The sequence below is a fragment of the Psammomys obesus genome, unplaced genomic scaffold, assembly GCF_907164565.1.
Source record: "Psammomys obesus unplaced genomic scaffold, mPsaObe1.curated_primary_1811, whole genome shotgun sequence".
In the NCBI taxonomy this organism is placed as follows: Eukaryota; Metazoa; Chordata; class Mammalia; order Rodentia; family Muridae; genus Psammomys; species Psammomys obesus.
In genome coordinates this window covers 4,826,004-4,839,475 of record NW_026590062.1, presented here as the reverse complement: position 1 = coordinate 4,839,475, position 13,472 = coordinate 4,826,004, and the positions used below count along the sequence as shown (strand labels likewise).

Below are 13,472 nucleotides of genomic sequence, written 5' to 3'. Positions count from 1 at the left end.
CACCAAGCAGACCTCCTGAAAGTCACTTTGTAGACTTGCCCTCACAGAGATCACTTTGGCCAGGGCTGGGATGAAAGGTGTGGGTGGGACCTCAGGGCATCAGTCTTATGTGTATATTTTAATTATATAAACGTCACCAGCAGGCCTGAAGCTAGAGCCCAGGGTCTCTTGCATGCTAAGCAAGTGCTCTACCGCTGAGATACAACCTCAGCCCTCTTTACTATGATTACTAATTTTGTCTATTATTCCTGGGTGGGTTTGTGTAGCGGAAGTTTTGGTTTCTTTGTATGTTATGTAAATGCTTTTGTGTTAATCCCAGGTGTGGGGTTTTAGTCGGGTTGTAGTTTGTCCAGGCCTGTTAATTGCCACGTGTGGGGCGTGAACTTTGCCAGCTGGTAAGGACCTTCCACGTGCCACACAGAGAGGTCATGGTCTAGGACCATGTATAAGGATGAGGCCTAGAAAGAGACTGCGTAGCACTGGGAGGTGTTCGGTGGAGTTTGGAGAGACGGGAGATGGTGTGGCAGTTTGGAAGAGAGAAATAGTTCAGGGTGCAGCAGCAAAGAGGAGCGGCTGGCTGTGTCTGAGGCTGACGGAGACTGGTTAAGACCCCTGAAAGAACCCCTTGACCCTAACTAGCAGGGAGAGTTAAGGGGGATGGTGGAAGGAGGTAGAGGCCTAAACACCCTAAAAAAGTAGAGCTTATAAAAGCACCACCAGTGGCTTTCCGCTACAGGTTTGCGTGCGCATGTGTCATGGCTCATGGTGGAAGTCAAAGGACAGTCAGCTGGAGGCTCTTTCTTCCTCCTCCGGGTTCAAACACAGGTGGTTAGGCTTGCCTAGCAACCACTTTAATCTCTCAGCTGTCTCCTCTTCCAGAGGCCCTGAGTTCAAGTCCCAGCAACCACATGGTGGCTCAACCATTTGTAAACTGATCTAATGCGCATACATGCAGGCAGAGCACTGCATACGTAATAAATAAATCTTAAAAAGAAATAAGCTGCTGCTCAGGGTGCTGTACGCCTTTAACCCCAACTCTCGGGAGGCAGAGGCAGGCGTATCTGTGAGTTCAAGGCCAGCCTGGTCTACAGAGTGAGTTCCAGACCAACCAGGGATGCATATTGAAGTCCTGTCAAGTTTTTTCTGTTTAGTTTTAAACTTAGGCCTCAGTCCCAGAGCTGCAAACACTCCAATAGACGCAAATAACCCTACGCGTGTTAAGTGCTGCTGTGTCAGGATTCCCAGGGCTGGCTTTGACCCCTGAGAACCTGTTAGAGGACTGCAGAGACCCAGGGCAGTCTTATGCATGGTCCTACCTTGCTGGAGAATCACTAGGAGTCTGACTTTTAAACGAGGATTGTTCAGTCTCCGTAGAGACTGTCAAAAATTGCCAATGCCGACTATATTTCAAGTCGTCACGGCGGGGTATTGGGAAAAGTTTTCAATTAGCAATAATCGCGCCTCGGATAAACCTCATTGGCTACGATACTGCCACTGCGCAAAGCTAGAGAACGACGGGGCCCGCTCAGCCTCCCACGCCTAACGACACCCATCACAGTCACGGTGAGCTCCCGCCCACGCACGACCGCCCCGCGACGGGAACCCAGCGCGTCGGTTCCGATCCGGCCAACCGCGTGGACGGATCCCTCCTGGTGGGTCATCCCGCGCCCGGACGTCCGTGGTTTTGCCAACAGCGCGGCGGCCGCTTGGGATTCTGGGGACTCGTATGCAAATAGAGCTGACGTCAGCGCGCCGGCCCCGGGTGGCGACGGCTCCGCGGCTGGGGGAAACGCGCGTAAGCCTGAGGGGCGGGTAACGTGGGAAGGTGAGGTCGGAGCGTGTGGTCGGGTGGAGGCAGAGAGGCAGGAGGATTGCCGCGAGTGAGGCGCAGAGGCGTCCGTAAACCCGACACGGCAGAAGCCGTTAGCAGAAGCGGAAGCGGCTGGAGCCGAAGCAGGGTCCCGGGGGTGAAGGCGGTGAGCGCCACAGAGCAGGAAGATGCTTTTCTTTTGAACCGCGATTGTTCAGTCTCCGTAGAGACTGTCAAAAATTGCCAATGCCGACTGTATTGCAAGTCGTCACGGCGGGGTATTGGGAAAAGTTTTCAATTAGCAATAATCGCGCCTCGGATAAACCTCATTGGCTACGATACTGCCACTGCGCAAAGCTGGAGAGCGGCGCCCCCGGCACGTCGCCCCCACGAAGCCGAGGTCCTGTTTCAGAAACGGGGGTTTTCGGGTCGGCGGGAAGAGCCCTCGATCCTCGTTAGGCTTAGGAATGTACCACCAAATCCACTCTCATGGTGCTCTCTGTGGGCTGCGTAGGAGGGAGATTTCTGGGTTCATTAAGTGGGTTTGCGGGGGAGGGAAAAATGAAGCGATGCATTGTGGGATCGGACATGCTAATAGACTCAGTTCGGCGGGCGCAAGGAGCGATTGGAGGAAACGGTGCTCGTTTGGCTCAATGTTGCCCCCTTTTCCAAGGAGGCCTTCTTGTTTATGATTTTATACACAATGAAGTATGTGTGTAATATCTATATAACGGCGTACAGATTAAACTATCTTAAGGGTAAATTCGGTGTGGTTGACTATATTCTCATTCATCTCCAGAACCTTCTGATCTTCCCAAACTCTGTAGGCAGTAAGCTCTGAGCTCCCTAGCCACTTTTCATGCCAGCCCGTGACAAACGCTCTCGCTCTAGGCACTTCACATAACTGAAAACAAGCAGCGCGTGTTTCATTGCTGTAAGATTTTTTTATTTATTACAATTTATTCACTTTGTGTCCCAGCTGTAAACCCCTCACTCATACCCTTCCAGTCCTCCCCTCTCTCCCTCTTCTCCCAGGCACCTTCTCCAGTCCACTGATAGGGGAGGTCTTCCTCCCCTCCCATCTGACCCTAGTCTATCAGGTCTCATCAGGACTGTCCGCTTTGTCTTCCTCTGTAGCATAGAAAGGCCACCCTTCCCCTTCCCCCGCTCAGGAGGAGGAAGAATTCTTTTTAAACTAGGTGTGTCGAGACATACCGCTAATCCTAGTACTTGTCAGAGGCCAGCAAAAACTACAGAAAGACCCTGTCTATAAAAAAGAAAGAAAGGAAAGGGAAGAAGGGAAGGAAGGAAGGAAGGAAGGAAGGAAGGAAGGGAGAGAAAGAAAGAAGCAGAAAGAAAGAAAAAAAGGAAGGGGAGAGAGAGAGAGAAAGGATTTATTGTTAAGATTTCTTTATGTGTATGAGTGTTTTACTTGCCTGATACCCGTGGAAGTCAGAAGTGGGCATCACGTCCTCCGGAACTGGAGTTACATGGGTTTATGAGCCACCATACCGGTACTGGGAACCCAACCCAGGTCTTCTACAAAGAAGCCAGTAAGCCAGTAACTGCGGAGCCATCCCTCTCCAGTTCCTTACTGTAACGTTTTATGACTCATCCGCCTTGTAGCGCGCATTGGTACTTAATGCCTTTTTATGATTCAATCATATTCCATCTAATGGAATTTTATTTACCATTTCATTTTTCAGTTAGCAGTAAATGGTGCTGTAGGTGAAATCCACTGGCTGCACACACCTTTGGTCTAATACAAATAATGCTGAGGTTGCTGCACAAGTGTCAGTTTTTCTGTTTTCAGTTATTATTATTATTTTTGTTTATGTTTGTGTGTATCTGTGTAGGTCAGAGGACAGCTTGTGGGAGGTGGTTTTCGCCTTCCACCGTGTGGGTCCCAGGGACTGAATTCAGGTGGGACTTGGAGGCAGTCACCCTTACCCACAGCTCCATCTCACCAGCCTATGCCCTGTCTTCAGTTGTTTGGGGTATATACTAGCAGTGGAATTGCTGGCTCATGTGGAAATTCTGTGTTTAATTCTAAGTGAAGATTTTTGTTTGTTTGTTTTGAGACAGGGTCTCTCTGTATAGCCCTGGTTGGCATGTAATTTGCTATATATACCAGGCTGGCTTCAAACTCACAGAGATCCTACCTCCTCTGGCTCCCAGTGCTGAAGATCAAAGGCCTCCAAACCAACCCCCATCCCCTTTTGTGGTATAAGAAATGAAATCCAAGGTTTGTACATGGTGGGCTTCCTAACTATTCTGTGAAAATACTTTAATTTTCACAGAATTAAAGTATTAAAGGAGAAAGGCTAAAAGGCTTTGTTACCCAGAACTGGTGGTGCACACCTTTAATACCAGCACAGGCAGAGGCAGAGGCAGAGGCAGAGGCAGAGGCAGAGGCAGATGGATCTCTGTGAGTTTGAGTTCGAGGCCAGCCTAGTCCACAAAGTGAGTTCCAGGACAGCCAGGGCTACACAGAGAAACCCCATCTCAAACAAACAAAATAACAAAAACCCACCACCACCACTAACAACAAAATGCCCTCCTGGCATGAGGCTTAGTAGCAGAGGGCTCAAGGAGCATGCTTCAGGCCCTGAGTTCAATTTCAAGTATCTCGAAAGAAATTAAACAGAAAATCGAAAGGCAGTGAGATGGCTCCATGGGTAAAGCAGCCAAGCCCAACTTTGAGCCCTGGTCCCACATAGTAGAAGGAGAAAAGCAGCTCTCACTAGTTGTCCTCTGACCTCTATGTAGATGCCATAGCATGTGTGTGCCCGCCCATCATCAGTAAACACACATGTAATAGAAACCTATGAAAATATTAAAAGAGTGGCACTTTTGTCCCCTCAGGTTCATTATGAGAATTTTAAAGCTGAAGGCCAATTTTTGTTTTTTCAGTTTCCTAACTGGAATGAACATCAGTGATAGAGCTCTATCTTTCTGTGCTTCTAAGTCCCAAAGCCTCCTGTTCTGGAGCTGAGATTATAGTTTATTTCACTGGGAGGAGAAGTCACCTTTGGAGAGTAGAGACAGCAGAAAAACACCCAATTTCCTTCCATAGCTTCCTTCCCTAGCTACCACCCAATCTGCTATTGAATAGGGAAAGGGTCCTTAGGCAGGTATCAAAGTCCCTGCCACTTCATAGTCTAACACACACACACACACATACACACACACACACACACACACACACACACACACACTCACACACACTGTCTGATGTCCGATTGAATGTTATAGAGTGGCAGATTTTGCTGGCTTTACTTTAGGAACAGCAACAATATGAGCAAACAGATTCCAAGTCCTCTCTTTAAACCAGTGACATTAGAATTCTGAACCAGGCACAGTAGCCTGGACAGCTGCAAGCTGGAAGCCAGCCAGGGTCCAGAGTGAGTTCTAAGCCAGCCTGGGCTATGGAGAAACACTATCAAAACAACCAACCAAACCAAACCAAAGAACAACTGCAACAACAAAAAACAAATAACAACAACAAGAAATTACCAAAGCAAAGCAAAAATCTGGGAGTGAGACCCAGGCATTGTATTGTTTATTTCATAAAAACATAAGAAATAACGTTGGAGAGCTGAGCTGGGAAGGTGCACACCAGCTATCCCATTTCTCTCTGCTCTCTTTTGTACAGGAATGTGGGTGCTTTTATCCAAACTCATGTCCTCCTGCTTGAGGAGCAGCTGAGCCTCAGAGCCTCCAGCAGTCATAATCCATTTTGTTTCTTAGAATAGAAAAAATTGTGTGTGCATGTGGGGCAAGGGACATCTTTGTGGTCGGTGCCCTCCTTCCACCTCTGTGTGGGTCCCAGAAATCAAAATGAGGCTGTTTACCTGCCAAGACACCCCATCCATATTTAACTCATAGCAGAGAATTTAATTGCTTTGCAGTGGGAGAGAGCATGCGTCCTGAAGAGGAAAATGAGTCAATTTTGTCAATCTTGGTGGCTCACACCTTTAGTTAATCGCAGTTCCAGGGAGGCAGAGGCAAAGGTAGAGAAATTTCTATGAGTTCCAGGCCAGGTAAGGCTACATAGAAAGACCCTGTCTCAACAAGACAAAACAAAAACAGAAAGAAAGAAGGAAGGGGGAAAAAAAAAAAACCCCAACTCTTTATTAGTAAGCATGTCAGAGTACACAGAGAAACTCTGTCTTGAAAAACAAAAGAAAAGAGTCTTTTGGGGTGGCAGTGGGGAGCTGGAGAGATAGCTCATTGCTTAACAGCATTACCGTTCCCGCACAGGACTGGATTCCATCCCTAGCACCCACACGGCAGTTCACACCAGCTGTCACTCAAGTTCAAGCCCTCTTCTGGCTTTCACGAGCTCCTGGATGCATGTAGGCACAACAGCCCACACATATTTAAAAAAAAAAAAAAATTAAACCGACTTTAAAAAGCGTCTTTGGTGAGAAGTGCCCGCTAGTATGAACTCAGGCCTGCCCAAGGTTAGGCAAACATGCTGCCACTGAGCTATAGGCCCAGCCCTTTACGGTATTCACCGAATTTCCCAGACTGGCCTTGAACTCGTGATTCTTCCGCCTCAGCCTACTGAGTAACAGAGATTATAAGCCTGTGCTACCAGTGAAAGAGTTTCTTTAAGACAGCGAATTCCTAAATCAGGGCTGTTTGGGTGATATTTTTGCACGCAGGACACCATTTCTTTGCGGGCCACGGTGGCACTAGCCCGTAATCCCAGCACTTGTGAGGTGGAGCCAAGAGGATGAGGAATTTGGAGTCTGACTAGACTACGTGAGACACCGTCTCAGCAAACAACACAACTCAGAAAAACAAAACAAACATAAAAACCCCAAAACGCAATCATTGGTTCCGATGTCAGCAGCATACCCGGAACCTTAACTGAGTTGACCAGGAAAGACAGGCGGAAGTCGGTGGGGGAGCGCGGTAGGACCTTGAAGTGGGAGACCGTAGAATCCTGGGACTTGTAGTTTCCTTCCAATTATATCAGCTTCATGGACTACACTTCCCAAGATGCAAACGTAACAAGCTAGTCCCACTGTTGGGTGAGGATTGTGGAAGGTAAGTGTTCTGATCCAGCTATAGGTTTCCAGCTGAGCATTTTTACAGGGGATTCCATTTGTCCTCTTTGTTCTCGAAGGAACATGGGGAATTTCTCCCCGCAAAACCCTACTGTTTGTTTAGCTGTTCACGTGTAGCCGTGGAATGTCACGGAGAAAGCAAGGTCCTGATCTCCTGTTTTAAGAAGCCACGCCTACAACGTGTGTCTGTCGCTACGTAATTTCTGCATTATATCAAAGAACACGTCAAAGTCTTGTTTTCACAACTAGAAAACCTGACAGGCAAGCGTGTATGTGTGTTGTCTTTTTCTGTGTTCAGAATAGCAGAATTTACAACGCAGAGTAAACATGAGATGGGGGAAATGAAGGAAATTAGGGTGTGTATGTGAAGACACAAATAAAATCAAAAGCCTGAAGAATCAGAGCAACGCCGAGAAAACCTCCGAAATTCGGCTGGAGCATAGCTCGCTGAAAGAGTGGTTGATGACTTAGCATCCTCATGGCCCAGGGTTTGACCCCCATCGCCATGTGGAAAACAAAACAAAACAAAACAAAAAACAAAACCCTGACATATTAGAATGCAAATATACCATGGAGAAATAAGATTATTTCGGTTTAGTTAGGTGTGCCTTGTAATCCTTGGCCTGAGCTACAAACAACAGTATCTTAAAAAAAAAAAAAATCTGATTTAAAGAGGGTTATCCTTTGAGGGAGAATATTAACAAAAATATAGGTAAATATTACTATAACATGTTTACATTAGTAACATGTGAAAAATGGGTTATTAAAGTTTGTTTTTTAAATATTTAAAATTTTTTTTCAATTAAATTTTACGTGTTGGGGTTTTTTACCTTCACATACATATATTTGTGTGCCACTTTTTTCCCCCAGTGCTTGCAGAGGCCAGAAGAGGCTGTCTGTCTGATCACCTGAACTGGAGTTACAAATGGTTGTTAGCCACCATGTATGAGCTGGGAATTGAACCCAGATCCTCTGGAAGAGCAGCCAGTTCTCTCTCTCTCTCTCTTTAGATTTGTTCATTATTTATACAACATTCTGCCTGTGCACCAGATCTCAATATAGATGGTTGTGAGCCACCGTGTGGTTCCTGGGAATTGAACTCAGGACCTTTGGGAGAACAGCCAGTGCTCTTAACCCCTGAGCCATCTCTTCAGTCCTGTAGCGTCCTATAACTGACTTCCTACACTTAGCATTTTCCTCCTTAACTCCATCTCTGCCTTTCTGATTCTTTTGAGTATAGCCCAGGCTGGCCTCCAGTTCTCTTGTTAGCTGAGGATAGGTAGCCTTACGCTCGTGATGGTCCTCCTATCTCCCAAGTGCTGCAGCTTCAGGAATGAGCCACTATGGCACATTTTCATAGCTGAATGGAATTCCCCTGGGTATTCGCCGGTGGTCTGCTTGCTTTGTAAAACCCAGCTTCTCCCACGGATTTCTTTTTCTCTAGAATGCGAATGACTTTCAGATCAACAAAGGGCCGTTGGATCACCCACCTCAGCCGGCCGTCGTCGCATGGATCCACTGGGTTATTTGTGCCGCCCAGCCCTCCTTTGGACCCTGAGAAGATCAAAGAGTTACAGCGCTTCATCACCCTTTCCAAGAAACTTCTAGTGATGACAGGCGCAGGAATCTCCACCGAGTCTGGAATCCCAGACTACAGGTCAGAAAAGGTGGGACTTTACGCCCGCACTGACCGGAGACCCATCCAGCACATGGATTTCATAAGCAGCGCTCCAGTCCGCCAGCGGTACTGGGCCAGAAACTTCGTGGGCTGGCCTCAGTTCTCCTCTCACCAACCCAACCCAGCACACCGGGCTCTGAGCAACTGGGAGAAACTTGGGAAGCTGCACTGGTTGGTGACGCAGAATGTGGACGCTTTGCACTCCAAGGCGGGGAACCAGCGGCTGACAGAGCTCCACGGATGCATGCACAGGTGCAGGCGGGTACGGGGTTTGGCCATAAGGGGTTCCCCAGGTCAAAGGGCCGGTGGCTGCCTTGACCAGGGTTGTCTTAGATCCAGAGGAAAGGCTTCCTAGGCAAGTTGTTGACTTTGGAGTTAGACCTAGGGATCTGAGGGAGGAAGTAGGGACAGAAACAGGGAACAGAGCAAGCCAGGAAAGGATGCTTTTGGGCAGGCGCCTGCCTTGGTGCAGTGTGCGCATGTGCAAAGCTCTAGGTTCAGTTTCCCAGCCGCAGGAAGAATACTGTGTGAGTGGGGCCGGCCCGCAGTGACCTGCTGTCTAAAAGGTGCTTCGGGGTTATCTCACCTGTACAGAAAAGCCACCAAGAGGATGGTGGATAGCTTTGTTCGCCCTGAGTTTGGGATGGAAACAATTATTTCACCCAAAGTGAAGAAAGCTGTTCTGTTAGTCAGCCATCTCCAGTCCTGCCTTGGCCCAGCATCGCTGTTGGAGGATTAAACCCCTAATATGCTTGCTGCTCCTCTCCTATATTTTTTTTTCCGGTTTTTCAAGACAGGGTTTCTCTGTGTAGCCCTGGCTGTCCTGGAACTCACTCTGTGAGACCACAGAGATCAGCCTGCTTCTGCCTCCTGAGTGCTGGAATTGAAGGTGTTCACTACCTCCCGGCCCTTACATTATTCTTTGTGTATTTATATTGAGACAGTAACCTGTAATTTACTAGGTGGACCAGACTGGCCAGGAACAAACAGAGATCCGCCTGCCTCTGCCTGCTGAGCTGAATGCAGGGACTAAAGCACCACCATTACTCCCTCCCCCCCCCCCCCCCCTTTTTTTTTGAGAGAGGGCCTCTGGCTGCCTTGGAATTGGTTTTGTGGCTACGGATGACTTTGGCCCTTTGTGTTTGTGTATATTAGGGTGCATGTACCTGTGTGTTTGTGGGAGACCAGAGTATCCTCCTTAGTTGTCTCCACCAGCTCTGGAGTCCCAGGAGTCCCAGGCATCCTCCTGCTTCTGCCCCTCAGAGTTGAAGTGATAGGCCTTTCCTTTTACACGGATGCTGGGGCCTGAACTTTGGTTCACCTGTGCCCAGCAAGCAGCCTTCCAAGTCAGCCATCTTCTCAGACCCAGCCCTGAATTTCTGGTCCTCCTGCCCCCACCTCCTGACTGCTGGGTTACAAGTGTGGGAACCACACCTAGTTTCTGGGGTGCTGCGATCCGACCCAGGGCTTTGTGCACACTAGGCAGGAACTCCAGCAAACTAACTGCATCCCCACTGTTCAGAAAGTGTCTTTACAGGGAGTTGTGGCAGCTCCTGTAGTAGGTGGACAGAACAACACCGAGGGTTAGGGTTTGAGCTGAGGAAATGAGTGGAGAACATACGTTGACGCCCTAAGGACAAAACCATGCCAGCAAAATAGCACATACACTGGCAAAGTGCAAATGGAGTAGATAAACGCCAGTCCCTACATTGCTGTTCTAGAGCAGTGCTTCTTAACCTTCCTAACGCTGTGGCCCCTTAATACAGTTCATGTTGTGGCGATCCCCACCCATAAAATTACTTCCATTGCCACTTCATGACTGTAATTTCGCTACCATTACGGATGGTATTGTCAATGTTTTCTGACTGTCTTAGGCAACCAAAGGCGCCTCAACCTACAGGCTGAGAACCACCGTTCTAGGAGGTTGCAAAGGGATGAAAAGTGTTCACTTTGGGTGTCCTGAAATGGGGCGGGGCTGGGGCTGGGCGCCAGGAAAAGAAGGTGACTGTTTTTCCTGGTGGCGGGGGTGCTGAAAGTGGTCGGGATGCTCTGGTACCTCCCAGGAACTATATTCAGCAGATCTCATATTTGGTTTTAGAGTCTTGTGCCTGAACTGTGGGGAGCAGACTCCCCGCAGGGCACTGCAGGACCGCTTCCAGGCGCTGAACCCCCGTTGGAGCGCTGAGGCGCAGGGCGTGGCCCCCGACGGTGACGTGTTCCTCACGGAGGAGCAGGTTCGGAGCTTTCGGGTCCCGTCCTGTGAACGATGCGGCGGCCCTCTGAAACCAGATGTCGTTTTCTTTGGGGACACAGTGAAGCGAGACAAGGTTGACTTTGTGCACCAGCGCGTGAAAGAGGCTGACTCCCTGCTGGTGGTGGGATCGTCCTTGCAGGTACGGGATCCCGTCAGGGCCTCAGCTGCTTGCTCTCTGTGTGTGGGTGCATGTCTGTGTCTGTGTAGGTCAGAGGACGACTTGTGGGGGCCAGTTCTGTCCGTTCTGACCTTTCCCCGATCGTCTGGCACCGTGGCGAGCATCTTTACTGCGGAGCTCTCCGGCCCCTCAGCTCCTTTTCATCTCTTTCAGAGGGTGTGGGGGTGGTTCTCTTCCTGGATCGAGAGCCATCACTCTTGTCTTCTGTCTGGCCAGGTGTTCTCTGGTTACAGGTTCATTCTCACCGCCCGAGAGAAGCAGCTCCCCATCGCCATCCTGAACATCGGACCGACACGGTCGGACGACTTGGCCTGCCTAAAGCTGGACTTCCGCTGTGGGGAGCTGCTGCCTTTAATAGACCTGCAGTGACTGCAGTCTGACGTTCAGAGGCTGGAAACGGACGTTGAGTCCTGCTGCTAAAGGTAAAAGCCTTCTCGGAGGAAAGGGTCTAGCCAGGTGTGGCTCAGAAGGCCGAGAAAGACAGGGGCCTGGTGCTCAAGGCCAATCTCAGCTACATGGTGCATTCTAGGCTAAATCAGGCCACAGGCATGAGACCCTAACTCCAAACAACAACAAAAAAACAGATGGCAGATTAAGCTTCCTACTAGACCGAGAGACAAGTGACAAAAGAGACAGTTCTAGACTTAACATAGGACCACTTTTTAATTAATTAAACTTTTTTTTAACACAGTGGATGGGATTTTGTTGTTATTTATTCGTTTGTTTTGTTTTGTTTTTGAGACAGGGTCTCTCTGTGTAGCTGTGTCTGTCCTAGAACTCCCTCTGTAGACCAAACTGTCCTCAAACCCACAGAGGTATACCTGTCTCTGCCTCCTGAGTGCTGGGATTAAAGGCGTGCACCATCACCTCCTGGTACTTTATTGCTGTTTATGGTCCAGTAATACTCTATTGTTGTTTTTGGTTACTTTATTTTTTTCTTTTTCTTTTCTGAGAAAGGGTTTCACTATGTATCAGTAGATGTCCTGGAACTCACTATGTAGACCAGACTGACCTCAGACTGAGATCCACTTGCCTCAGTGTTCCCTGAGTGTTGGATTAAAGTCAGTCACCACCACACCTGGCTGTCTGTATAACAGCATTTTCACGAGCTCTATTTAGTTTTGTGTGCCTGCTCATTTGTGTGGATGCACAGACGACAGACGTCATGGCATGAGTGTCCAGGTCAGAGAACAACTTATAGGAGTCCATTTTCTCCTTCTACCGTGTAGGTTCTGGAATTGAACTCATGTCCTCAGGGGTAGCAGCAAGCACCTCTACCCGAAGAGCCACCTTACTGGCCTTGGGTTTGTCCATTCATTTGTTCGTTTCTTAGAGAGGGTCTGTATGTAACCCTGGCTGGCCTCAGATCTGCTCACCTCTGCCTCCAGAGTGCTGCTGGGATGGAGGGTGTGTGCCGCCATGCCCGCTCCATCCCGTGTTTTTAATGAGAAGGCTGATGCTTCTTCCTCCCCATTTCCAGTTTATTTATCTTGGCCTTAGCTTGTTTCATTTCTTTTCAGATCCCTGGTGATTCTTCCCTTTCCCCTCAAACGAATGGAAGCTTACTGACTGCGCCCGACAGGCGGTGGCAGAGCAGTGTCTCCCAAGGCTGCACCCTCCTGTTCACAGACCCGCTGTGCTGCCCCAGGGCAGTTGAGAGCTGCTGCTCCCACTCCCACCAGGAAAGGCTTTTTCAAAGCTGCTGCTCTGGGTGGCTAGCTGTGTCACCTTCCTTATCATATCAGCAGGAAGAAGAAGAAACCCCTGGGAAGTACCAGAAGCCAGAATGGTCTGGAGGGCCGACCTTGAAGCCTCACTGATCCAGGGAATAACCAGGAAGGCATTTATAATTCACTTATAATTCCAAATGGTTGTGTCTGACTGAAGAAGCACTTTGAAATTTTTGACAGCGTGAGCGATAACAAAAATGGTTTTTTATTAAGTAAATAAATTATTTTTCAATAGCGTACCAGGTGTGTGGACTGTGCATATATATACCAGCTAAGAAGAAAGGGGGCTTTACGTTCCTGTGCTGTAAGGATTTCTACTTGATGTTAGCTTCCCAAAGGTGACACCTACCTTGAGTGTGGTTTGTAGAGAGAACAGATAATTCCCTGTGGGTTCTTCAGCTGACTTGTTTGATCAGCCTCATGACTGATACTTGCAGGCATTTTTTTCGTTTCTTTCCTTTCTTTCTTTCTCTCTTTCATTCTTTCTTCTTCTTCTTTTTTTTTCTTGGTTTTTCGACAGTTTCTCTGTGTAGCCCAGGCTGTCCTGAGACGCACAGAGGTCTGTGCTGGGATTTAAGGCGTGTATCACCACTGCCCTGGTGAGGAATGCTTTCTTCTACAGCCCATGCCCACCACCCTGTGGGTGACACCACCCACAGGGGGCTGGGCCCTCTTGCATCTATCAAGAAAATGCTCAAGCCCACAATAAGCCCACAGGCCACTACGATGGCCGAAATCCTTCAG

General features: G+C 48.6%; 1 protein-coding gene and 2 non-coding genes across 5 annotated transcripts; 1 reads left to right on the top strand and 2 right to left on the bottom strand.

Moving 5' to 3' along the window:
- Positions 1-1,365: 1,365 nt before the first annotated feature.
- Positions 1,366-1,506, bottom strand: LOC129676177 (U4 spliceosomal RNA). The gene has a single exon (XR_008720036.1). It is a non-coding gene; the product is annotated as a U4 spliceosomal RNA (small nuclear RNA).
- A 259-nt stretch (positions 1,507-1,765) lies between these two features.
- Sirt4 (sirtuin 4) lies at positions 1,766-12,967 on the top strand. 3 transcript variants are annotated; one of them, XM_055606461.1, is made up of 5 exons: positions 1,766-1,795; positions 8,333-8,818; positions 10,665-10,959; positions 11,232-11,420; positions 12,519-12,967. In XM_055606461.1, exons 2-4 carry the CDS (start codon positions 8,334-8,336, stop codon positions 11,376-11,378), a joined length of 927 nt encoding a protein of 308 aa, XP_055462436.1. In that variant the 5' UTR covers positions 1,766-1,795; position 8,333; the 3' UTR covers positions 11,379-11,420; positions 12,519-12,967. The 3 variants fall into 3 exon arrangements, with proteins under 3 accessions (XP_055462436.1, XP_055462434.1, XP_055462435.1); XM_055606459.1 differs by having other exon boundaries at positions 11,215-11,420; XM_055606460.1 differs by lacking the exon at positions 1,766-1,795 and adding an exon at positions 6,835-6,868 and having other exon boundaries at positions 11,215-11,420.
- On the bottom strand, positions 2,029-2,169 carry LOC129676189 (U4 spliceosomal RNA). Its single transcript, XR_008720046.1, has one exon. It is a non-coding gene; the product is annotated as a U4 spliceosomal RNA (small nuclear RNA).
- Positions 12,968-13,472: the final 505 nt, after the last annotated feature.

Excerpts from the sequence above, each read along its gene's own strand:
- Sirt4 (XM_055606459.1), top strand. The coding sequence starts at position 8,334 with ATGCGAATGACTTTCAGATCAACAAAGGGCCGTTGGATCACCCACCTC. Across the intron at positions 8,819-10,664 it reads CTCCACGGATGCATGCACAG|AGTCTTGTGCCTGAACTGTG; the intron begins GTGCAGGCGGGT and ends ATTTGGTTTTAG. Across the intron at positions 10,960-11,214 it reads TGGTGGGATCGTCCTTGCAG|GTGTTCTCTGGTTACAGGTT; the intron begins GTACGGGATCCC and ends CTGTCTGGCCAG.